Here is a 24,218-nt window from a genome sequence, read left to right as displayed (position 1 = left end):
CACGTGTTAAAATGTAATAAAGATATATAATATTTTCATGCAATATTTTAAAAAATCAAAACAAATGCAGAAAGACTGATATGAACAAAAGATCAAATTTTTAAATGAGGACAGATTCAGATTCTTGATTTTTTTTTTTTCTTTTGCCTCTGGTTCCAATATTGCCCAGCATGAATATGGCCCAGCATGGCACTCTCCTTATATATACAATTCCAGAGTGGGTTAGCATCAGAATTAACTTACCATCCTTAGCCACATTTTCAATTTGCTTAAATAGCATAGGCTCATTTACATACCCAAACATGCTATCATTTTCTATGTTATTATATATACCCACCAATATTCATAAAGCATAAGTAAAATAGTCCTTAGAACAGTATTTCAGTGTTTCAAAAAGTACGATGATCACTTTTATGTATGTAAATTTGTTTAAAATGTATTCTACAATTTCTCCTCTCTATCCCTTAAAGATACTTTTTTAAGAAGTTTGATTTTGAAATAATTATACATTTGCAGAAGAGTTGCAAAGTTTAGTATAAAGAATTCCTATATACTTGTTCTTCACCCAGATGCCCCAAATGTTAAATTTTTACTGTATTTGCAGTATTGTGTGTGTTCTTTGGTTTTCTCTCTCACCCTGTGTATGTAAGTAGACACAGAGATCAGTATGCAGATATATTTGTGTGTATACAATTGGTTTTTGGGCTGTTTAATTTGAAGATATAATGCCCCTTAACTATATTACTATATTCTGTGTTTTCTTTAAAAACAGAGACATTCTTTTCCATAACCATAGGACAATTATCAACATCAGGAAATTAAATGCTGATACATTATTATTTTCTAAGAGTTTACTTAATTCAAGAAAGCATGTCTTTCCTAACAAATGTGTATGCCTTTTATTAGCAAAAGAAAAATTATGTAAAACAGCCAATTTCCCTTTCTACTTTGAATTTTAATCACCTTAGAATAAGCTTCAGACACAATTATAATAGCATTCTATAGGCTAGATTTGGGGGCATAATTAACTCTTTATTTCATTATTTGAGTGACCTTTTATTTTTGTTTTAATTCACTATTTCCCCAATGGATAAAAGCTAGTTCTTTGTAAATTGTAGAGGAGTGAAAAAGACTTTTCCTTTATCCTTTCTTAGGTTTCGTGGTTGGGACCTGTAATTATACTGACAAAGACAGATAAACGGGGAAAGATATACAAATTTTACTGGTGTTAATATTTTTATATGCACTGAGCTTCACCAAAAAGAAGTGAAAATACTAAGAAGTAATTAGCCCCTGGGGCTTGTATACCATCTTAACAAAGAGCCATAAAATGCAGAGATGTGACTATTGGAGAGAGAGGGGATTTTGAGTTCTGTGACTAATAAGTTATGGGAAAGTGACTAGGTGTTATAACGCTATATGGAGAGAGCCACGGAAGATGAGGGTGGTTTTAGCAAAGTCTGCTCATGCGGACTCACCCTGTGTCTTCCTGCTACTAGGAGGCTGATGGGGAGAGGCGTAGAGAGCCCTTCCTGCACCTGCTGTTTCTCTGTCGGCTTCATCTTAAAATAATCCCTATGCTAAAGTAGCATATTTGGGAGGGGACACATCCTGATCTCCTTCAAAATGTTTAGTTCATATACCAAAAAAGTCTGTTGTCTTTTTTTAAAAATTCTGTTAAAGTTCAAAAGCATCCATTTAAGGTAAACAGTAATATGTCAGTTATACATTTATAATCTATAAGATGGACATTAAAATAAAATTTTATACCAGCTTCATTGATATATGTTTCACATACTACACACAATCTATGTATTTAAAATATGTTCCATTTGTTATTAGTGTATAAAATGTTACTGATTTTTGTATACTACTACCTTCCTGAAATCATATAAGTGGTTATAATTGTTGTTGTTTTGTTGTTGTTTTGTTTTGTTTTGTTTTTTGGTAGAGGCATGTTACTTGCAAACAAAGACAATTTAACTTCTTCCTTTCTGATTTGGATGACCTTACTTGCTTTTCTTGCCTAATTGCTCTAGCTAGGACTTCTAATTCTATGTTGAAGAGAAGTGGTAAGACTAAGCTTCCCTGTCTTGTTCTTCTTCTTATTCTGAGAAGACAAACTCTTAACTTTTCTGTTAGGTTAGCTGTGAGCCTGTGATATAAGCCTTTATTATGTTGAGGCATATTCCTTCAATACCTAGATTCCATTTATGTTAAACAGTTCTTAACAATAACATGTATGTGTGTGTATGTGAGTATTGTGGAGGAAAGTCTGTAAAATCAAACAATAGTTTATTTGCATTGGTTACTAGGAGTGTCAATGGTAGGTGAAAATGTCAATAAAAATTTTAAAATACAGTTTTTAAAAATAATTCTGTTAAAGTTAAAAACAAGTTTATGTATGTAGAACTTCTTAGAGCTTTTAATATGATGATGTGCATCACGAATTTTCAAAAAGGAAGTACAACATACAGCTCTTTCAGACCTGTTAAAAACAACTCTCTTTTCAGGGAGCATTTCAGAAATCCTGTGTTTCAAAGTTCCCATTTGGAACTTGATCAAAATGAATGTTGGGATACACCTTTGGCTGGTCCTTTCAAATATCAGTTATTATCTGAGTTTTTGAGTAATCTAGGGAACCATTCACAATTGAGGTCATTTGCAAGTATCTGACACAAATATGTACTGGGTTATTTTTAAGGAGACAAAGTTGAAACATCTCTGGATACCTTATTGGATCTGCTCAGATACTCAAACATTTGACAAAAACCCCACATTTCTATATCAAAAAGCAGTTTCAAGATATTCTTAACTTGAAAGATTTTGAAGATGAATTATCAATCTTATACCTTTTCTTTCAAGAAAATGGAGCCAAATAAAAGGAAGAATCACTCCTGTATAGCTTTGCCAAATGTTTACTTTTGAACAAGACTGAATCCTGACAGGTTTATCAGAATTACTAAGCCTAGTAGGTGACTCGTTTTATTTTAATTTGCCTGCAAAGCAGATGCAGTTGGCATTTGATGGAGTTCATGTTGATCGGTTCTTCTGGCAGGAATAGACCACAAGGTCCAATTTCTTCTTGAAGTTACAGTTATGAGGATGCTGTCAGAGTCTGCTGTCCCCAGGGGAGAAATCTTTAATATACAACACTGTTTGCACTGGAGAATGACCAGGCCACTAGATCCAGACAAACCACATATAAAACATACATGAAGGTTCATGCACCTAAATGAAGGTTCATGCACCACTAACTCAGCAGGGTAGTTTCCCAGGCTGAGGCGAGGCAGTCAGGGGTGGTCCTTGCTAAATGACATTCCACTGCACCCCTGCCATGAGAGTTAAGCTCATCAGAACAGATTATAATGATCAGATTCACCTGTGATTTTTTTTTTCTCTTTTTTAATAGCTTTACATTTGCTAATTGACTGGAGATTTGGTTATCTCATTGCTAGTTAGATTTCCCCTAGGTCATCCCAAAATGTTATTAATTTATCTATAAAACTTGGGAACTTTCATGTCAGAAATTGTGCTAAAAACCTATAAATCATATCTGCTGGATCTTATTTCTTCTCAGTACATTATTAACCTGCAATTCTGGTAAAAACGTGGACACTCGTGTCTTAAATAGCACATCTGGTCTTTACTCATGTCGTTCCTCACAGAGATCTTTGAGTGGAAGAGGAATGATGCTGGAAGGTTTTTTCTATCTTTGAATCTTACTTTAAAATATTCTTAGGAGGGGCCATGCCTTTGCTAATCAATCATAAAATATCCCACATTGGATGCCACTGTCATATTCTAAGTTGGAGGGGGTATGTAGATAGACAAATTTTGTGTATTTTACAGTTTGCCTATAGCTCAGCCTGGGACCTAAGTAACCCTCCTCTGTCCCTAACACTACCACTCTTTAACCCTCACCTGCCAACTCTGCCAGGGTGCCTTCCTGGGAACTTACGGGTTGCAATGAAAGAAAGACCTCTAAAAACTGTCCCTAGGCACAGAGGGCCTGGAAAGCTGAGATTTTTAGAGGATTCTGGTCCAGGATCCTGGAGAGCTGTGAGGTCCTCTGAGCTCTGATTTGTACTGACAGCTAGACAGGAAAAGCCCAGCACCCATGGCAACTGGAACTAAAGACAAACAGCAAAATGCATGAGGAGCTGGGGCAGGGGACGAGAAAAAAGGGAGGCTGGCCTGTGTGTGATGCTGAGAATAAACCAGAGATACGTAATTGACCTACTTCTTCAGAGGGTAACCTAGAATCCTGAGTCTTTTGCAGAGTGTATTTTGTGCTTTCCTGACTGCCAGGTGTTGCTTTGAAAAGCCTGACCACTGAAAACCGCACACACCAGCAGGGAGAGAGGGCAGAATTAAGATGGCATTGTAAAACATCTGGCCAAATGCGACACTTGTGTTGATCTTCACTCTCAATGTTCTGAAAGAAGAGTAAAGGAATAAAAATTGGATAAACCCACAGGGACGAACAGAACCGTAGTGTAAACAACAGCAGATAAGAGACAGCAGCATACTTTTGGAAGTGAGCAAGTAGTACCTCCCCCAGGCAGGTGGGGAAAGTACCTGTAGAGAACAAGGCCAAGGAGCAAGCCAGTCCATCTGTCCATAGGCTGCAGAAAGATCTGGAATGGGAAGGACCAGGTACCTCTGTAGAGGGGAGAGGTGTACAACTAAAGGAGGGAGTTGGTTTAAAATCTGTACAAAAAAGAATCCGAGGGCTGGGGCTATAGCTCGGTGGCAGAGCACTTGCCTAGCATGTGTGAGGCACGGGGTTTGATTCTCAACACCACCTATAAATGAATAAAAAACAAAGGTCCATCAACAACTATGAAATTTTAAAAATTAAAAAAAAAAAAAAAGAATTAGACCACCATGTCTCCTCCCAGACCTCACAAACACAGTGGCTACCTCAGTCTCATCCTGAAAGATGGCACAGAGTTTACTGTCTGAAGAAATTGAACCGGGTCTGGGGATACCAGCTGAATGAAAGAGGAGTCAGGCACCACACTGAAGCCAAGGATATGACAGTGTCGATGCTGAAAAGTGAGACCCACCCCTCAGTCCCTCCTCACTTTGAGAATTCTGATAACAAGGACAAAATAATTAAGATACTGATATTTTGGGGTGCCCCACAGATGGCCTGTCCCAGCTAATCACCCTATAGGGAAGTCCACCATCCATAAAGCATGTACACCTGGGCGGGTGCAGCAGGGAGGCCACTGTGGCCCGGGCGAGCCGGGGAGAGAACAGTGCCAGGTCACCTGGAGCCATGAAAGCCCTCGGAAGGACTGTGGGTTTTGCCTTGAGGGACATGGAGAGCCACTGTGGTGTTGAGCAGAGAAGTGGCGTGATCGGACTATGGTCTTAAAAGGTCACTCTGGTGCTGTGTTGCGATCTGGCCAGCAGTGCTGCTCCATCACTGTGTTAGACCTGCTGTGTCCTCTGAGCTGCTGTCCTCTGGTCCTCTCTTCAGAAGTGTCTCCTGGCTCCTCCTCTGTTGCTCTGCTCCCAGTCACCAGGACACGTCCTACGGCCCCCACTCCTCCTGCACCACATCCTAAAGCCTGGTTCCACCTCGAGTGTTCACACGGGTTTAACAAGGGCCCCTCTCTGTTCCTTGTTGTTTGTTGAACCTCTCAGGCATGTGCAAATAAGGATTAAGCATTTGTTTATGGAATAAAACCTTTAATTTTCTGCTTTCTGAACCTCTGTCATCAGGCAGAATCCTCCACAGAGGTAAGCTTTGGATAGCTCTTGAAGTACCCAACAGTTTAAGCTGCTTGAAATAAAATGGGAAAATGGAAACATCGGTCTTACATCTTAAATTCCAGCCTGCAGACCCTTGGCAAGTTAAGCAGCAAAACTCTTCCCCTTGTGGACACACAAACTTTTAGTCTGTTTAAATCAAATATATTTAGATTATACAGAAAAATACCTGAGCCACTTTTTTCCATAGAATCATTTTCTTCTGTAGATTTTCAATGGTACTGTTTCTCTGATGTTAACAAAATAAATAAATAAAGCCTAAGAGACTTCTGATAAAGTCGGTGATAGAACTGGCGGCTCCCAGAGTTTATCTTCCTCAAAACTGTATGAGTTAATAAATATCAAATGTAAAAACAACAAAGAACATGCCACCAACCCTGAGGCCAAAAAAAGATACAGCTTTATACTGTAAGCTTTGAGAAGTGTCATCCAGGGAAAGAAAAATTGGACCAAGTTGAAAAAAAGAAGATACTGGAAAATCAATATGTTCTTCAAAGAGAAAAATGGAACATGGAGAAGCACAAGGAGGGAATTCTGGAAAGTCTTGCTGCTTTTGAAGGCGTGGGCATGGAGCATAGAGAGAAAAGACTTCTTGCCCAAGCAAGAAGAGCCAGCAAGGTGTACCCTCTTTCCTGTATCTGAAAGATCCGTGAGCGGGGAGCATATGCTAGCAATAATTACTACAGCTTACCCAAGAAGAGCTCCAGGAAGCATGGAGAAAGAACACTGAGCCAAAACCCACGGTAGACTTCCACTCAGGGAAGCATTTGTTTCCTTAGAATGAAGGAAAGACCTCGATGGCAGTGACCCAAAGCCCTAGCTCTCTCCCCATGCTCTTGGGCAGCTGAAAGACTAGATAAGGCTTACAAACCATGACACAGCCCGTTGTACAGAGCAGATACAATACGACCAGTGAAGCACTATGTGGAGGCAGATGGAAGGCTGAGGAAGAATGGCTCACATGCAGGAAGGAGTTTCCAGGTCACACTGACACGTGACCCAAGGAAAGAAAAAAATTCCACATACAAAAAGAAAGTAGCACAGCCTTCTGAAGACAAAGAATGGGCTTTTTAGAAGCCACTGTAGCCTGTGCTTGCTCAGCATGGCACTCCTTTAGTGTCTTGTGTGTATTGACGCCATTAATCCCCAAGACAGTGTGAGGCAAGCACCATAACCATGCCCATTTTGCAGATAATAAATCTAAGGCACAGGGGGTAAAGAAGCTTGCTCAAGTCTACCCAGCAGTTACAATCAGAGCCAGGACCTGGACACAGGCAGCCTGGGTCCAGAGCCCGTTCTTAACTATTCTCCCCAGGACACACATTTTAGGCAACTGCTCTGTACTCACAAGGGAATTAAAGAGAATAGAAATTTACTGGCCACGCACCTTTTCTTGGAAGCTACAGATGGAAGAAGAATGAGAAGGACATTAGCTCAGGAATCAGGAAACCAGTGTGAAGGAGTAGTTTTAAAAGTCCCAGGAGAAGAGCTGTGCGGAGGGCGTAAAGTGTGTGAGAGAGACGGGAAACACCAGGTTCAGTTAAGGTGCCTGGCAGTTGGAAAAGTTGTGCTAGTCATTTGGTGGGTCCTCAAGAGCATTTGGCAAAAAATAGCAGTAGGTATACTAGAAGATAAAGCCAATTTTTAAAAAGTTGCCTCTACTTTTTTGACTATAGGTAAAACCAGATTCACTTGATAAAGGAATCATAGTCATACTCCTTAGCAAATCCATGAACCAATGTAATATATGATGCAATATAATATATGCACATATGAATTACTCATTCAAGATAGAAAATTATTGATCTATGTAACGTGAACACTACCGACTTAAATTTTTCATGTAAATACTATTTGGATGATAGAAGAAGTAAAAATGATAGCAAGAGAGATAAACCACCAACTTTTTTAATTTGGATTGTTTCTAAAAGAAATCAATCAAGAAATAACACTACTGTGTATTATTTATAAATGTGACAGTCAATACCAGAAGCAGCAGCTGAAATGATCTGTGTCGACTGAGACTGCAAGGTGGAGAGGTGGGGTCAGGTGGGTGAGGGAAAGTGCCCCTGCCTTTTATTTTAAGCATTTTATACTATTTGTGTTTTTCTAACTGCACAAAACCTGGGGGGGGGGGGGACAAACACAGATGAAACTTGTCCTTAAAGAGCACTTACTCATAAAACGTTTTAAGAATTATTAAAGAATCTAACAAAATATTTTAATAAAAAGCTCTCTAAAATGCCTTTTGGAAATTCAGGATTGATTTTTCTATGTAAGTGTGGCTCCCGGGAGTCTTAATTTTCTTCCCCTTAAAAAAATAAAAATAAAAAACTACAAACAGCATGAACTTTAAAAAATGTTGTTTTATCTAAGAAATTGAATCACACACTCCCACCCTCTAATTGTATTCCTTTGGTTCTCAAGATGCTACAGCAGGGTCCCTTATTTGAGCACTCGGGTGGAGGCGCTCAGCCATCTGCACAGTGCATTCGGCGACAGGGAAGAGAGCCACTTGGACTAAAAAGGGCCGCTGTGCTGATGCCACGTGAGAGAGCTTTTACTGCTTCTTTGTCTCTAAATAACTGTTTACATGTGAACTCCGGATCCCCATCACAAATGGCTCGTGCGCCTTGCTTCCCTTATATATTTTAGTCTTTCTTGACCCGTTGGGATCCTCCCATGTCACGTGCAAAGAGATTTATCTTGTCTGTGTACAGGCTGCAAAGGGAGCCCATCGCAGGCGTGTGGGGCACGTTGAGGGTCTGCGTGAAGACACTCCCCAAACAGCTGGATAAAAGAGGCAGTGCACGTGTTTGTAGGCACAGATGGGGATTTAAGAAGAAAGAAAGAAACCCGGAGGAGTCTGGAGGACCCATAGTGTGGGCTTTGAATGAGAGGTTGAAAATCTTGGCCCTTTCAGGTGGGGAGGAGTGGGGGGACATATGCCACCAACATAAGAATTGAAATGGTTATCTAAGGTGGTTATTGCAACTGAAGCATGATGGGGGGGTGGACACAAGTAAGCACGCATTTAGGATATTTGGGATGGTGCAGGCTCTGGTAGCAGAAAGGAATAGAGATTCCAACTGGAAATATTGCTGGTGGTAGAAAAAAATTATAAGGATGAGCCAGTAATGAAGATCACATCAAATTTATTTTTGCTCATGAGGTTGAGAAAATGGATCCTGGACACAGTATTCTGAACGAAATAGAAGTGTCTCTGCTTGGATGAAGTTGGCATTGAGACATGTACATATTGACTGATTTCTGACACTGAAAAACTTTTCATGAACATTCATATGGCCAGGTGTGGTGGTGAACATCTGTAATCCCATGACTTGGGAGGCTGAGGCAGGAGGATTGAAAGTTTGAAGCCAGCCTCAGCAACTAGCAAGGCCCTAAGTAATTTTGTAAGACCCTGTCTCAAAAATAAAAATAAATAGGGCTAGGGATGTGGCTCAGAGGTAAAGCATTCCTGGCTTCAATCCGCAGTACCCAAAACAACAAGATTCCTATTATGTTGATAATCTGTTTCACCCTTTTCTCAGGAACACAACTAAATTCTTGGGAGTTTACTTCGCACCTGGGGAGGTGGGTGCACAGATTGTGTTGGAATCATAAGTCCAAAATGACATTAGCTAGTGGCCGGTGTAATCTGTAAGGTTTAGCTTCACCAGAGAACTGTAGATGGCATTCAGTTCTGATTCGTCTTGCTTCCCTTCAACATTCCTAAAATCTTTATCTACACATATTTTTTTTTTTTTGGTTTTCTTCTTTTCATGACAATAAAACAAGACTCCACTTTGAAACTCCGCACAAGCTTCTACACAGAATAATGAGACCTATCAAATGACCAACGTGGTTCCTAGCGCCCTCTGTTGGTGGTACACGGAATTGGCATGGTTAGGCTCTGGCCCCTGTGTACTGGGCTGCAAGTTCCTCAGTTGAGTTTGTGAAACAGAACAGCTTCTATAATGTCAAAGTCACCTACTACCCAGCCAGACAGCAACATTCTCCTCTTTCTTTCTCTGTCATGAAGGTGTGGCGGGGCACCTTGGCCCGCATGCGGTACAGGAGGACCAAGGCGGCTCTGACGATAATCAGGTACTACCGGCGTTACAAAGTCAAGTCCTACATCCACGAGGTGGCCAAGCGCTTCCAGGGCGTCAAGACCATGAGAGACTATGGGAAGCACGTGAAGTGGCCGGCCCCTCCTAAAGTTCTGCGCCGATTTGAGGAATCCCTCCAGGCCATTTTTAATAGGTAAGAGCTTGTCCCTATGTGCCACATCCATGTAGAGCAGCACCCTTAACACGTAGTCACAAGTCCTGGACACTCACACTGGCTCCGCTCTTGCTGTTGTGACATTTACCTATCCCTGTGTCTTCAGTTTTATAGATTTTGCTTTCAGAGGGCATCTTCTTGCCTCTCAAAATAATGACACTGCCAATTTATTTTTCCTGTAGCAGTTGACAGCAGCATGCCATAACCCCTGGGTGGAAGCCACATTTAGAAAAGCTACTGGCATGCTGTCTCTACTTTGTTATTAGCAAAAATAACTATTTCTTAAAGTCACCCCCACATAACTCATACTAGGAAGCCCATTGATCCCTTCAGAGCAACAGTTCCCAGTCCAGCTGTGCCTGAGACTCACAGGGAGTTTATGAAACACCAACTTCCAGAGAGTTCTGTTCAGTGGAGCTGGGGGTGGGGCCCAGGCAAAGGGCCTTTTAAGGTTTCCCTGGTGATTTTTAAGTACAGCCACTGAGGAAAAACAACTGTTTTAGACCAAGCTTTTTTTAATATAAACACCCATGTAAATTTTGGTACCTTTCCAACTGATCTTCTTTTTTTTTTTTTTTTATAACCTGCCCTGAATCTGAGTCTGTCCTTACATAAGTCCTTCCTCATCACTTTTGGAGCTTATTTATTGCTTGTGTGCACCAGATATACAGTTGTCCTCCAGTGACTCCAGGAGATCCATTGCAGGGCCCCCTGTGGACACCAAAATCTGCAGATGCTCACTCCCCTTATGTAAAATGGTGTCACCTCTGCATGCACCCCATGCACATCTTCCCACATGCTTTAAATTATCTCTGGATTAGTCACAATTCCTAATACAAAGTAAATGCTGTGTAAATCATTGTTATGCTGTATTGTTTAGGCAATAATGACAAGAAAAACGTCTGTATGTGTTCAATGAAGTCACACAATTTTTAATCCAAAATGAATTGAATCCCTGGATGTGAAACCCATAGATACAAAGCACTGACTGTGTGTAGCTTTATCTTATAAACTTAGCTAGCAGTTCTCAAATAGTCATTTGATATCATTAAATAAAAGAATACTAATGATATCCTGAATGTAAAAGAACTTATAATTCTGTGTTAAATCAGAATTTATCTTCTTTAGATTTTGCTCTATATAACCAGTAGAAGGTATCAAAAGATAAAATGAAAGAAAACCTCTTTACCATGTACCTCATTTGCATTTTTAAAAAATAGGAAGTGAGTGCTCATAAAAAGAGATCAGCCATGTGCAGTTTTTAAATTTTCTATGGGTCTGTAAGTGTGCCAATCACTTATTTATGCTATTTTATTATTTAAAAGTCTGTTTATGATGAGCTCAGTAACACACACCTGTAATCCCAGCTACTTGGGTAGCTGAGGCAGAAAGATTGCATTCAAGGCCAGCCTAGGCAACTTAGCAAGACCCTGTCTCAAATTTTTAAAAAGTATGGGGGGAGCTGGGATATAGGTCAGCAGTGGAACACTCCTATGTTTAATCTCTAATGTTGAAAAGAAAAAGATCAAACAATATATTTGAAAACAGAAGTTTCTCAATCCTCAAGTCTTAAGATACAATACCATAAGTGTTAGTTTTCAATCTTGACAGGCTTTTTTTGTGTGTGTGGGGTGGGGGGTGTACTGGGGATTGAACTCAGGGGCACTCAACCACTGAGCCCCATCCCCAGCCCTATTTTGTATTTTAGTTAGAGACAGGGTCTTACTGAGTTGCTTAGTGCCTCACCATTGCTGAGGCTGGCTTTGAATTCGCAATCCTCCTCCCTCAGCCTCCCAAGCTACGAGTTTTACAGGCATGTGCTACTGTGCCAGGCTCAGGCTTTTTAATACATAGGTAAAATACTTTCATGAATGGCATCATCTACAATCTTTACTTTTATATGATTTAAAAGTAATTAAGCTGTACTTAAAAGCAAGCCCATTGTTTAAGTGAAACATAGGATATAATGTTAAAATCCTCCATATCTCTCTTGCCATTCTATTTCCTTTCCCTGGAATGACTATTCATCAACAATTAGTTTCCTTCAAAACCTTTTTCTATGTGTTTCTGAACACACACACACACACACACACACACACACACACACTTGGGGACAGCATGATAGAGTGGTTAAAAATACAGACCCCAGTTGGGCACAGTGGTGCACATCTGTAATCCCAATGACTTGGGAGGCTGAGGCAGGAGGATTGAAAGTTCAAGGCTAGCCTCAGCAACTTAACAGGGTCCTAAGCAACTTAGTGAGACCCTGTCTCAAAAAAATAAAAACTAAAAAGGACTGGGGATGTGGCTCAGTTGCAAAGCCCTGAAGATTGATTCAATACCCAATACCAAAAAAAAAAAAGAAAGAAAGAAAAAATCCATAGAGCCCTGGGGCCTGGCTGTTCTGACTCTGCAGTGGACTAGCTGTGTAACTTTGGGCCAATTAGTTAACATCTCAGTGCTTCAATTTCATAATAATGACACCTGCGTCAGAGGGTTACTGGAAGGTTTCAGATGGTGCCTGGCACGTAATAAGTGCTCTGGAAATGTTTGCCCATGCTGTGAGTGCACTGCACAAACACAGCCACATGTCACTTGGGCTTTCCCCCTCCTGTCTTTTTTTACATAAGCAGGATGATATAGATAGTCCTATGACTTCAGTTAAAAACAAGTCATGAAGACCAGTCCACGACAATCAAGAGAAAATCAGGAGAAAATCCACAGAAAATTGTGCTCGATTTCTGTTAGATTACAGTGTGGCCTATACAGTCTTCTTTTTACATTTTGAGGGGTTTTTTGTGGCCCAGATTGATTAATCTGCGTAAAATCCAATTTACACATTCAGCAAATATTTACCTAACACCTGCTGTGTTGCGGATACCGACCTGGATCCCAGGGATGTGGTGACAAACAAGAAGGATGGGAAAGACAAACCCAGCCCCCCAGGAGTTACAGTCGATGAGCACATGACAATAAAGTGTCTGCTCTGTTTGTCGTCTGTACGCACACCGCGTGTACCCTCACGTGCTCTCGATGAATTTCCCATTTGTATTCACCCACTCAGAAGTCAGCAAACTTTTCCTGTAGTGAATGTTTTAGGCCTTATAGGCTGCGTGTGGTCTCTAACACATTCTTCTTTGGTTTGGTTTGGTTTGGTTTGGTTTGGTTAAGTACATAATAATGTAAAGACTCTCCTTAGCTGATAAGCTGTACAAAAGCACACCGTGGGTCACATGTGGTACAAGCTATGGCTTACCACCCTGATCTTGAACTTTTTCATCTGTGAACTACTGAGAGAAGTGCGTTAAAGGAGTCAATAGTCATTGTTGGAGTCTTGTTTTTATTTTTCTGGAATCTCAATGCGTACCTAACCGTGTTTAAGATCGCTGCTCTTCTTCACATTAATTCTTTTCGGCCAAGCCCGCTTCATGCCCAGATTTGTCCCCTCTCCATGTCCTCAGGCTGCTGGTTTATGAGCTGTCGTGGTCTGCTCACACAGCCACAGGTGGTGGTTTGCATAACCAGGATGAGAACCCCGCGTGGTCTTTCGACAGTGGTGCTGTCAGGTCCCCTGTGCCCCAGCAGTCTGCCTTTGTGCCTCTGTAGTCAGGCAGGTGTGGGCCTTGTCCTGGGCCACCGTGGACAGTAAACAAGGAGAGCCTGAGCAGGGATAGGCTGGAATCAGAGCAGCAGTCAGAGAAGAGCCAATAATGAAATCTGGATCTCAAGAGTTCATTAGGGCAGTTGCTGAGAAAGCTGCTTAGTGTGGTAGAGCCTGCCTGTCACCAGTATCCTTGACCTTGGCCTCCACTGCTCCATGCTTGTCACTTTTCTAGCCTCTTTGGTCTTGACCTTAGGACAGTCTGACTCATGACTGCCAGGTGCTGTAGGAAGTAGGGAGGAGGTTCTTGCTGAGGTGCTGAGCCTTTGCTTTCCCATGATTGTTGTGCCATTGCTGATCCTCGCTGCCAGGGAAGGTGTCCGACCTCACATGACCAGACAGTTCATGTGCAGGGAACTGGCAAAGCTCCCACCTTAAAAATCCATCACCTCCTGCCCCAATACTAGTCCCTGCTGCTTAGGCTTAAGGACTCTCTGGGCCTCATTGAGAAACCCATGCGGCCTGAGGATTCCTCTCCTCCCGCACTGAGCCACCTCTCCAGCCCCACCCCGTCTGCTTCATATCTTCCAGAAAGCCTTTGCACCTTCCAGTTTATTGACATCATTCCCATTTCCTGGTGGTGTTTTCATTTTCCCCTTATTTTTAGATTTATTCAGTGATCTCAGGGAGAATTTTCAATTTCAGTTGAATCTTGTTCTAGTATTCCACAGGAGCATCATTTGAGAACCTTTGGCCTGACGGTTCGTCTCATTAGAGGAAGTTCAGTCTGCTTCCGCCCACCCTGCTTCAAACTCCTGTGGCAGAAGACAGAAATAGGCTGAGATGCTGCAAAGAGCACAAAACACCTCAGACCTGTTTTTCTCAATCAGGATTTTATTTGATTTATGCTTTCAGTTGTTTTGGGGAAAAAGAAAACCTTAGAATCATCACAAACCACCCTCTTTCCCCCACATCTAGTCAGAAAATCCAAATGGCTCTTCCTTCAGAATGTGTCCAAAACCCATCTTCACCTTCACCACCACCTCCCTGGTCAGGCCCCCTTCCTCCAGCTTGTACATTATGGAAATAGCCTCCCCACAGGTCGCCCTGTCCCCAGCCTGCAGCAATCACAATGATCCTATTACAGTGCCAGTCAAGTCACGTCCCTTCTTTGTTCAGAACCTCCCAGTGTCTTTTCATTCAGATGAAAGGCCAAAGTCCTGATAACCGTCTCCTGGTTCCGTGGATTCTGGTCTGTTCTCCCTCTCCCAACTCTCCCACCTCAGGCCTCTCCAACCTCACAGGATCCTGGCTGCACCTCTGACCCTCCAAGCAGACCCGTCTCCCAGCCTTGGCACCTGCCATGTTCTCCTCTTCCTGAAACGCACCTGCTCAGCTGTGCGTATGGCTGGCTCCCTCGCTTCCGTGGCCTCTGCTCTTCTGAAGTGCCCCCACCATACGCTCTGTGTAGGCACCACCACTGGCGGTCCTTCCTTCATGGCTCTACCTGCCCTCCTCGCCTGGTCCTGCAGGGCTGCCCCTCACACATGCTGGATGTTCACTTGCCGAGTGTCTGAGCCTGTCACTCCACTCTACAGTATAGGCACATGTTAGAAAGGACTTCTGTCAGTTCGCCTTGTTGCTATGCCTCCCCTGCCTAGAACAGTGCCTGAAGTTCAGTGGGTGCCTTGGAAGCACTTCAGTGAATGAATGGTGACTCCATACGTCTGGTGCCCTGTGAACCCTACTTGAGTATCCCTTGTCAGAAATGCCTGGGACCAGGAACGTTTGAATTCAGAGGTTTTTACAGACTTTGAAGTATTTGCACAGACTTTACTGATTGAGTTGTACTCAAGAAGTTCTGGATTCCAGAGCATTTCAGATGTCTGATTTGGGGATTAGGGATGCTCAACTTGTATTACTGGAGCTCATGGGTCACAGTTCTGGTTGCTTTTAAAGCACACAAACAACAAAGGAAGCTTTAGAAAATCTTTGCATAAAACTGGGTGTTTTATAAACTTCTATATACATTTTGGGAACATTTTTATTCTTTTTTAGTCTAGTTTGCAAGTGCTTTGGTTTCATTTACTTAATGGCAGCTGAAGTTATTTTTGAGAATGAATGGGATTGTGTTTCTGAAGTCTCTCTGGTTTATTTCCTTGTAGATGGAGAGCAGCCCAGCTCATCAAGAGCATACCTGCTTCCGACCTGCCCCAGGTCAGGGCAAAGGTCGCAGCCATGGAAATGTTGAAGGGTCAGAGGGCTGACCTTGGGCTCCAGAGGGCCTGGGAGGGCAACTATCTTGCTTCGGTAAGTCTAGGAGAACAGCGTGGACTCTACTCCTGCTCCCTTTACAAAGGAAGAAGAATTTTTCCTCAAGAATGTATATGAAGGATAATAAAACACTTTCAGAAACTTAATAATTTCTGGGAGAGGTGCTAAGTTAAAGGATTTTATTGCTTCTTAATGTACAGTGTTTGATGTCATCCCTGCTTTTAAAAGGGCTCTCTGTTTTGTTCCATATGGATTAGGTACACTCTAGAACCCGGCTTTGAAAATCGAAAACTTCCCTTGAGTTATTCAGCAACTATTTTTAATTACCACCTTTATGTTAATTTATTCCAAAGCTACATTTTAATTTAAATGTTTTATGGGACCTTTACTAGCCTATCATCTGGGTTGAAGAGATAAAAATTACACCTGTGAAACTCCACATGAGAATAGTTACAGAGCCACGTGCTAAACGGTGGCCGTGGCATCTACGGTACTAAGCATTCTTGTGTCATGGTTTTCTTGTTTCTTTCAGAAGCCGGATACACCTCAGACCTCAGGCACGTTCGTCCCTGTTGCTAATGAACTGAAACGGAAGGACAAATACATGAACGTCCTCTTTTCCTGTCACGTCCGTAAGGTAAGGCGAGCTTGAAACAGACTGTCTTGGGAAGAAAAGTCAAGACTCTGGTGACACTCACTAAAGTAGACCTGCAATGAGATACAACCCTTGTGTGCCAGGCCGCAGCACCAGGGGGCTGTGCCTGGCTGTGCCGAGGCATGTTGGAATGTCACAGGGACGTAAAGACTTTTGACAGCCATTTCTCCTTGGAGCAGGTTGGGAAATCTGCTCTAGGCCAGGGACATACCTTTCAGGGCACTCAGAGCTTTCATAGCCCCCGCAGACCTGTATCTGGTGGTCCTTCAGCACTTTCTACACATGTATTATTACACATAAAAACAAAAGCAGGGTTGGGGGAGGAAGAACATAATTTGGAAAAGAGGAGGCGGTCACACCAAGGTTTGGAGGGTGGAGTAAACCCTGATATACTGTGAGTGTGTTTGCTCATCTGAAGTGGAACACGTGGGCTGTCACCAGCCTGAAGATGATGGTGGCTGGAAGTGGAAGTTGAGAAGTGGAAGGAAAGGGACACAGTCAAAGTATTTGTTTAGAAGAGTAGAGAAGACATTGAAATAATTTTAAAAGGGCATTTTGTAAAATGATCCAAATAACTTTTAAAATATTGATGAAATGAATTTAAGAAATACTACTGCCTATCCAGGCACAGTGGTGCATACCTATAGTCCCCTGACTCAGAAGGCCAAGGCAGGAGGATTGCAAGTTTGAGGCCAGCCTCAGTAACTTAGTAAGACCTTGTCTCAAAAGAAAAAGAAAAAAGGGACTGGGGGATGTAGTTCAATGGTAAAGCACTTCTGGGTTCAATCTCCAGTTCTGCAAAAGTAGAGAAAGAGAAAACTGTTGCCTAGATTGATACAAGAAGAGTTGTCAACATAAATATGACACTAGCCAAAGGAGGAATTTTCTTTAATTATGAAAGAATTGCCTCATAACAAAAATCCAACAAGTTTAGGTGACTTTACAGGTGCTTTGTTTCAAATGTTCAAAAATGTATAATTACAGTATTATTCAGATCAGAAATGAAATATAGTTTTTAGATTGTAAGCTTGGCAAACTTTAAACTGTTGATTGCAGTTCACAAGCTTTAGGGAAACACTGTTGTAGGAATATTAGACACATTCTTCTGAGTGGACAATTTGGCAGTACCTGTTGAAATGTAAAATGTCCATACTTCTTACTCCAAAAGCTCCATAAACCAGGATCTTTCTCTACAAATATATTTGCACAGATATCCAAAGGAGATAGATATTTGAGTTTTTACATTGTAATGCAAAAAAAAAATGGAGAGATAAAACTACATCAATAAATGATTGAATTAATAAATTATAAGCGTACACAATAGAATACAATGTAGCTATTTATATGAATGGGAAATGGATATATGTGGAAGGGAAAGGGCATCAAAAAATGTGAAACTTGGGACTGGGGATGTGGCTCAGGAGGTAGCAGGCTCGCCTGGCATGCGCGGGGCGCTTGGTTCTATCCTCAGCACCACATAAAAATAAAATAAAGATGTGTGTCCACCGAAAACTAAAAAATAAATATTAAAAAAAAAAATGTGAAACAATGGTTTTCAAGATGGTGGACATCAATCAAGGAAAGATAGTGACCCCGAAAATAGAAGAAAAAGTGAGGTAAGCTATAGTTAGCCAGTTATTGCCTGAGGGGCTCTCCAGTCTGCCCCGAGTAGGGGAGCCACGATAGAGCCCAGAGATTCCCTAACTGAAAACACAGAGCTGAGAGCTGAGAGAGACCACGGCAGCTAGATTTGCAGAGCAGCATGCTGGAGAAGAGAGAGCTGCAGGGAGAGAACATTCCAAAGTCCACTTTTCATATCCCGCTGAGTACTGATCAGACATGTAGACAAGGAAACTACTCAAGGCTGGAAAACCTCAGATGCGGGGGCATCAGTAGAATACGCACAAGGGAATAATTAACCCTGAGTAAACACTGCTCCTATCCTACTGAACAAATCTTAAAAGCACAACTGGAAAGACTCAAACTGTTTCTAAGTAATCTAACAGCATCCAAAAGCAGAACTCAAAAATGTTCATAGAAATATATGTACACACACACACACACATATATATATTCTTTTTTTTTTCCTACTGGTGTTTAAACCCAGGAGTGCCTAACTGCTAAGCCACATCCCCAGCCCTTTTTATTGTTTGAAACAGGGTCTCAAAACTCCATTGCTTAGGGCCTCACTAAGTTGCTGAGGCTAGCCTCAAACTTGCAAGCTGGACATGGTGGAGCGCACCTCTCATCTCAGTGATTTGGGAGGCTGGGGCAGGAAGATGGCAAGTTGGAGGCCAATCTGAGCAACTTAGTGAGACTCTGTCTCAAAAAAAAAAAAAAAAGAAAAACAAAGTATAGCAATAAAACTACCCAAAATTAGAGAAATTACTCATCAAAATTAAGAAAACAACACATCAGGAAGCTCTTAGGCAATTTCATGTGACCCTATATAAGTACATTTTCAGTCCCTGAGGGAGAAAGGGGGAATTTTTTTAATTTAAAAAATAATTGCTGACATTTTTCTGAATTTGATGTAAAACATAAATGCATGTAACCAAGAGGCTGAACATATCCCAAAGCACAAAAAACTAAATTATATCAAAGTATCCTGAGATCAGATTGCTCAATACCAGTAATAAAGAGAAAAAGGCATAGAGCAACAGAGATAAAGGTACATTCAGTATCTGATCAGAACTAACGCAAGTGGAAAGATAATGGAGCAAAATCTACACAGTACTGTGGGCATGGACCCAACCTGCTAACCGAGAATTCTATACCCAGCAAATGTATCTTCCAAAAATCAAAGTGAAATAAAACCTTTTTTTAGACAAATCTGCAGATGTGCACTGCAGGGAATGTCAGGCAGAATGAAAGAGAAATGGAAATAAACTGTTGTAAGATTTTTATATCACACCTGAATTGATATAATATATCAGTAAATTGTTGTATATTATAAATGTATTCCACAAACTCTAGAACCACTAAAATAGCAAAACAAAGCTATAACTAATGAGTCAAAAAAGGAGATGATGAAATAAAACAATCATTTTCTAAAATCTCAATATAAAATAAGTTGGAAAATGTAGGAAAGGGAATAAAGGAGACAAAGAGTAAATAGGAAAAATACAGAACAAATTGAAAAGTGGTGGATTTAAACCTAACCATATGGACAATCACATTAAGTGCCAGTGGTCAAAACACCACAATTAAAAGGAAAAATTGTGCCCTCTGGGCCCGTGGAGATGTTCACTAAATGGGAAACTCTCCAAACCCAACAGCTTAGCTTTCATGGAGCCTCCTCATTACATAGGCATGATTGATTAAATCATTGCCTAATGGTAATTAACTTTGTCCCCAACCCCAGCCCCTCTTCTCTCTCTGAAGGTGCTTAGGGAGGCTATTAAAAGTTTCAACCCTGTAATCATGCCTTGGTCTTTTTGGCAACCAGTCCCCATCCTGAAACTAGGAGCCCCCAGTCACTAGTCATTTTGTTAGCAGACAAAAAACACTCATCACTCTAGAGATTCTAAAGGTCTTAGAAGCTCTTGTCAGAAACCTAGGGCGAAGACTAAATATTATAACAAAATACAATTCTATATTTTATGTGGCACTGAGACAACTAAATATATGTGTATATATATATATATATATTTAGTTTTGCAAGGGTTTTGCAAGCTCTATATCAGAACCCAGACAAAAACTTAATGCAGACTGAGCATCCTTAATTCAAAAATTCAAAATCTGAAATAATATGGAATCTGAAATGTTTTGAGTACCAGCACTATACTCAAAAATGTTTCATATTTTGGAATTCTGGATTAAGGATGCTCAACCAATAAAGTCTATGCAAATATTCCAAAATCTGAAGAACTCCCCAGATCTGAAACACTTCTGGTCCCAAGCATTTTGGATATGGGATATTCAAACTATATATTTCTTATTGCCACAAGCTTATATAGGTTTTTTAATAAATCATAGAGCACCCAGTTTTAAAGTTAGACTAAAATGTCATCAAGAAGAGATTACTGGTAATATCTCAGAGTGGTTACCACAGCTGAGTCCAGATTTGAACACAGAAATCGAGAAACTCTTTTTATGAAGTGTACCTAGAGTTAATGAGACAATCAAGAAAAGACTTTTGCCAACAAGATTCACACACCCACATGAAAAATATAAGACATGATGCCAGTTTGTGAATGTTAACCAAGGAGTGTACCATTTTAGTGAGTCCTTATAGCCAGTATCTAGCATACATCTTTTCTAGTATCAAGATCTCCAGGCAGTCAAAATAATAATCAGAACAATTGATCAAAGAGAGTTGGACAGTTTTGAAAATTAGGTATTTCACCCCAGAAAAGCCTAATGTGCCTCCTTCCAGCAAGGACAACTTAATGTCTGACAATTTTATCCTGGGTTCTGCTGGATAAAAACTGAAAATGAAAATGTTTTGTCATGTTCTTGAATTGCTAAGTTCAATACAAAATACTCTTTATTCACAGTGTAGCTTAGATAATGTCCTCTTTAGAGCTCTTCAATCCCAAAGATACACCAAGGAAAGCTCAATATGACTTCAGCAGAGCCCTCTTCTTTATGCTTTCTTTTTGAAACAGCCACTTTCCATTAACTGGAGTTATAAAACCTCCTTTAAGGTGAGAGACTTTGGCAAATAGCTTCTCTCACCCATACTCTCTGGGTATGTGTCCTCTCTGGTCTGACTCTCCAGGGAAGCATTCTCTCTGGCCCCTGGGGTACTAAGTAAACCTATAAACAGATCACTTGAAGTGTTTAGAAAAAAGCAGGATGTTAGAGATGTTTTTTCCTTGGGTCGATGATTTTAGCTTTGGATAGAAGAAACAATATGAGATCTTTTAGTACCAAGTCTTTGGACCTCTTTTTCTATTACTTTATGATTTAAGTGGTATAAAAACAGTGTTCCTGTGCCATACTTGTCCTAAGTTTGGAATTCACATATGTATGTGGAGTAATTCTCTTTGCTGTTTTGGTACAGCTAAGTTGTGAGACTTAAAGCTTTTACATTGTTATACAATGCCCTTCACTAGAGTCATGCTGTAAGGATGATTTAAGTTGCTGAAATGGAAGATAAATGTGTCCTTTTTAGAAATTATATTTTCTGCATATAAAAAATACAATCTTGGAGCTGGAGTTGTAGCTCAGCAGTAGAACGCTTGCCTTGTACGTGTGAGGCACTGTGTTCAGATTCCCAGCACCACATATAAATAAGCAAATAAAATAAAGGCCCATCAACAACTTTAAAAATATTTTTTAAAATTATATATATATAATCTTTCTTAACAGAACTTTGATACAGTTGCTGCCTATGAGGTTCTGTTAATGCTTTTCAGATTAATTCTTGGACATATCATGGAAAAGGAAACATGGCCTTTTTGGTTTGACCCTGGAATGACCTTGTGAAATTATGCAGCAGGGTTTTTTTAATCATATTCTTTTGCATCACATTCACATATTTCTCAATATGATTCCACAAAAGATGAGGAGCATACCTTTTGCTTATCGTTCAGATTCTATTTTAGATATTCTCTATTCTGCATATTCCACTGCAGATGAGGATCAGTGTTCTCCAACGTGGGTAAATGCAATTTGGAAACACTGGGTTAAACTGCTGTTTAAACGCAGAATTCTCAGAGCACTTAATATGTGCCTAGGTAATGAATTATCCTTGTGGTGGCCTTGGTTGTGATTAAGAAAACCTTGCTGAACAATTGTTTCTCAAACCAAGTGGGCCATGGAACCCTTCCTTTTTGGAGAGTCCCACACAAGGCCCGTGTGGTGCCAAGCAGCCCGGCAGTGCTCTACCTTGCCTCATTGCAAGGCTTTCAAGAAGCGCCCATCCTCTGTTATGGCAAAAATGGAGGCTGTGTGAGGCTGTTTACCAAGAGCCATAACAATTTACCACCTAGACTCTATTTTACTCTTAATTACAGACACCATTTTTTTTTTTTTTTGTCAAATTGACTGGAAAATATGCTCTGGTTATAAAGGGAGTGTTTAGAGAATTGGCTGATTTCTAAAACTATAAGGCAGAGAGAAAGATTGACTATACCTCAAACTCAGATTTGAATTCCTGTTCACTCTGTCCTTCTCCTATCAGTAAACCCTGCGCGTCCCATCCTGCCATCCTAATTCAGTCAGCATCCTGCCATCCTAATTCAGTCAGCTGAGTTCTCGCTGTAGTGCGCTGTGTTTTCAAGTCAATCTCCAACTTCCTTGTTGGCATCTTGGAAGTAAGGATTTAGGAGGAGGGCAGGGGATGCTACACCACAGCTCTGCCTCCTGGTCAGCTAGGGGAGGGCTATTTGTTTTTGTCTGATTTTGTTTTGTTTGCTTTTCCTTCTAGTCACTGAGAAACTTGGCATTTCAGTGTTATTACGTGGCATTTTTAGTGCTAGGTACCTCATTTAAAATACTACTGCTTAGTCTAAGATTGAAAGAAGTTAAAATGTTCTGTAGTTAGTTTCATCTCTTAGGAAAATATTTGCCTGCAGATGGGGGCATTCGCTGACCCTCTATCTAATAACCTAGCACCCTACAGAAGAACCCATATATATATATACTCATACATGTATATTTTCTCCCAATCTCATTATCTAATTTTATTTTCTTTATATTATCATATGAATTTATTTTCACTTATTAGTTTCTTATTCATCTTACCCCCTTATACTGGTCTCCACTTCATATTATAACCAAGGGCTTCATGTCATTGCTTTATATAAATTGGGCTGTCTTCTAATTATTGGACTATATTTGCTTTTTGTTTATTCTACATAGAAGTCCCTTATCAGTTAAATGATTTGCAAAAATTTTCTCTACTTGCGTGGGTTTGTTTTTTCACCTTGTTGATGGTATCTGGGTTTACATATTTTAGTCTTTGAATTCTGTGTTTCTCTTGTTTTCCCTGTTACACTGTAAATCTTCAGTTGCTAAATTCCATGCATCTAGAAACTGCCACTCTTTTGCGTTCCCTGTTGCATCCCATGGAGTGGCCACACATGATACCCATCTGTTAAAGGGTTTGTCTTCACGGTTAGTCACCTCTGCCCCTTGACGTTTCCACACAGATAGCTTGATTTGATTCTTGGTGACATACTATGCTGTATTGGTTTGTTTTCTTACAGGTGAATCGATTTAGTAAGGTGGAAGACCGAGCCATTTTTGTCACTGACCGTCACCTGTATAAAATGGATCCCACTAAACAGTACAAGGTGATGAAGACTATCCCTCTATACAATGTAAGTACTCTGTGCTCTCTCCACGCTGGTGCTCATGGGCCACCGGTAGGCCCACAGACTGCCCCCTCTGCTCTCCGGAGCCCCAGGGAGCGGTTGCCTTTGTGTTCCTGACATTTTACTCCAATCTTGCATTTTAGACAAATGCTCAATTTTCCATAGGCATGATCCAAAGTTCCCAGTGGATTAACAAAGGCATTTTATAAAAAGTGTAAGGAATATGGATCTGCAGGATCTTTATTACTAATTCTGCTTACTGCTTGATTGTGCTGGTGCATAATATGTTTTCTTATTTTTAAAAGGCTTGTTTTTTTATGGAAATGGAATCAAATAGAAAAACAGCAGGGAA

General features: G+C 40.7%; 1 protein-coding gene across 1 annotated transcript in view; it reads left to right on the top strand.

The window, feature by feature from the left end:
• Positions 1-24,218, top strand: part of Myo1d (myosin ID) — a 239,800-nt gene that overhangs the window by 170,981 nt on the left and 44,601 nt on the right. The window contains exons 17-20 of the mRNA XM_046423133.2: positions 9,827-10,050; positions 15,838-15,982; positions 16,479-16,583; positions 23,759-23,872. Coding sequence (XP_046279089.2) covers positions 9,827-10,050; positions 15,838-15,982; positions 16,479-16,583; positions 23,759-23,872 — 588 coding nt within the window. The remainder of the gene's footprint in view (positions 1-9,826; positions 10,051-15,837; positions 15,983-16,478; positions 16,584-23,758; positions 23,873-24,218) is intronic.

Source organism: Marmota monax, unplaced genomic scaffold (genome assembly GCF_021218885.2).
Source record: "Marmota monax isolate L192 unplaced genomic scaffold, Marmota_monax_Labrador192_F-V1.1 WCK01_AAM20220418_F8-fsc00549, whole genome shotgun sequence".
Classification (NCBI taxonomy): Eukaryota; Metazoa; Chordata; class Mammalia; order Rodentia; family Sciuridae; genus Marmota; species Marmota monax.
The sequence above is the reverse complement of the archived record's forward strand: the minus strand, read 5'-3'. Positions and strand labels throughout refer to the sequence as shown.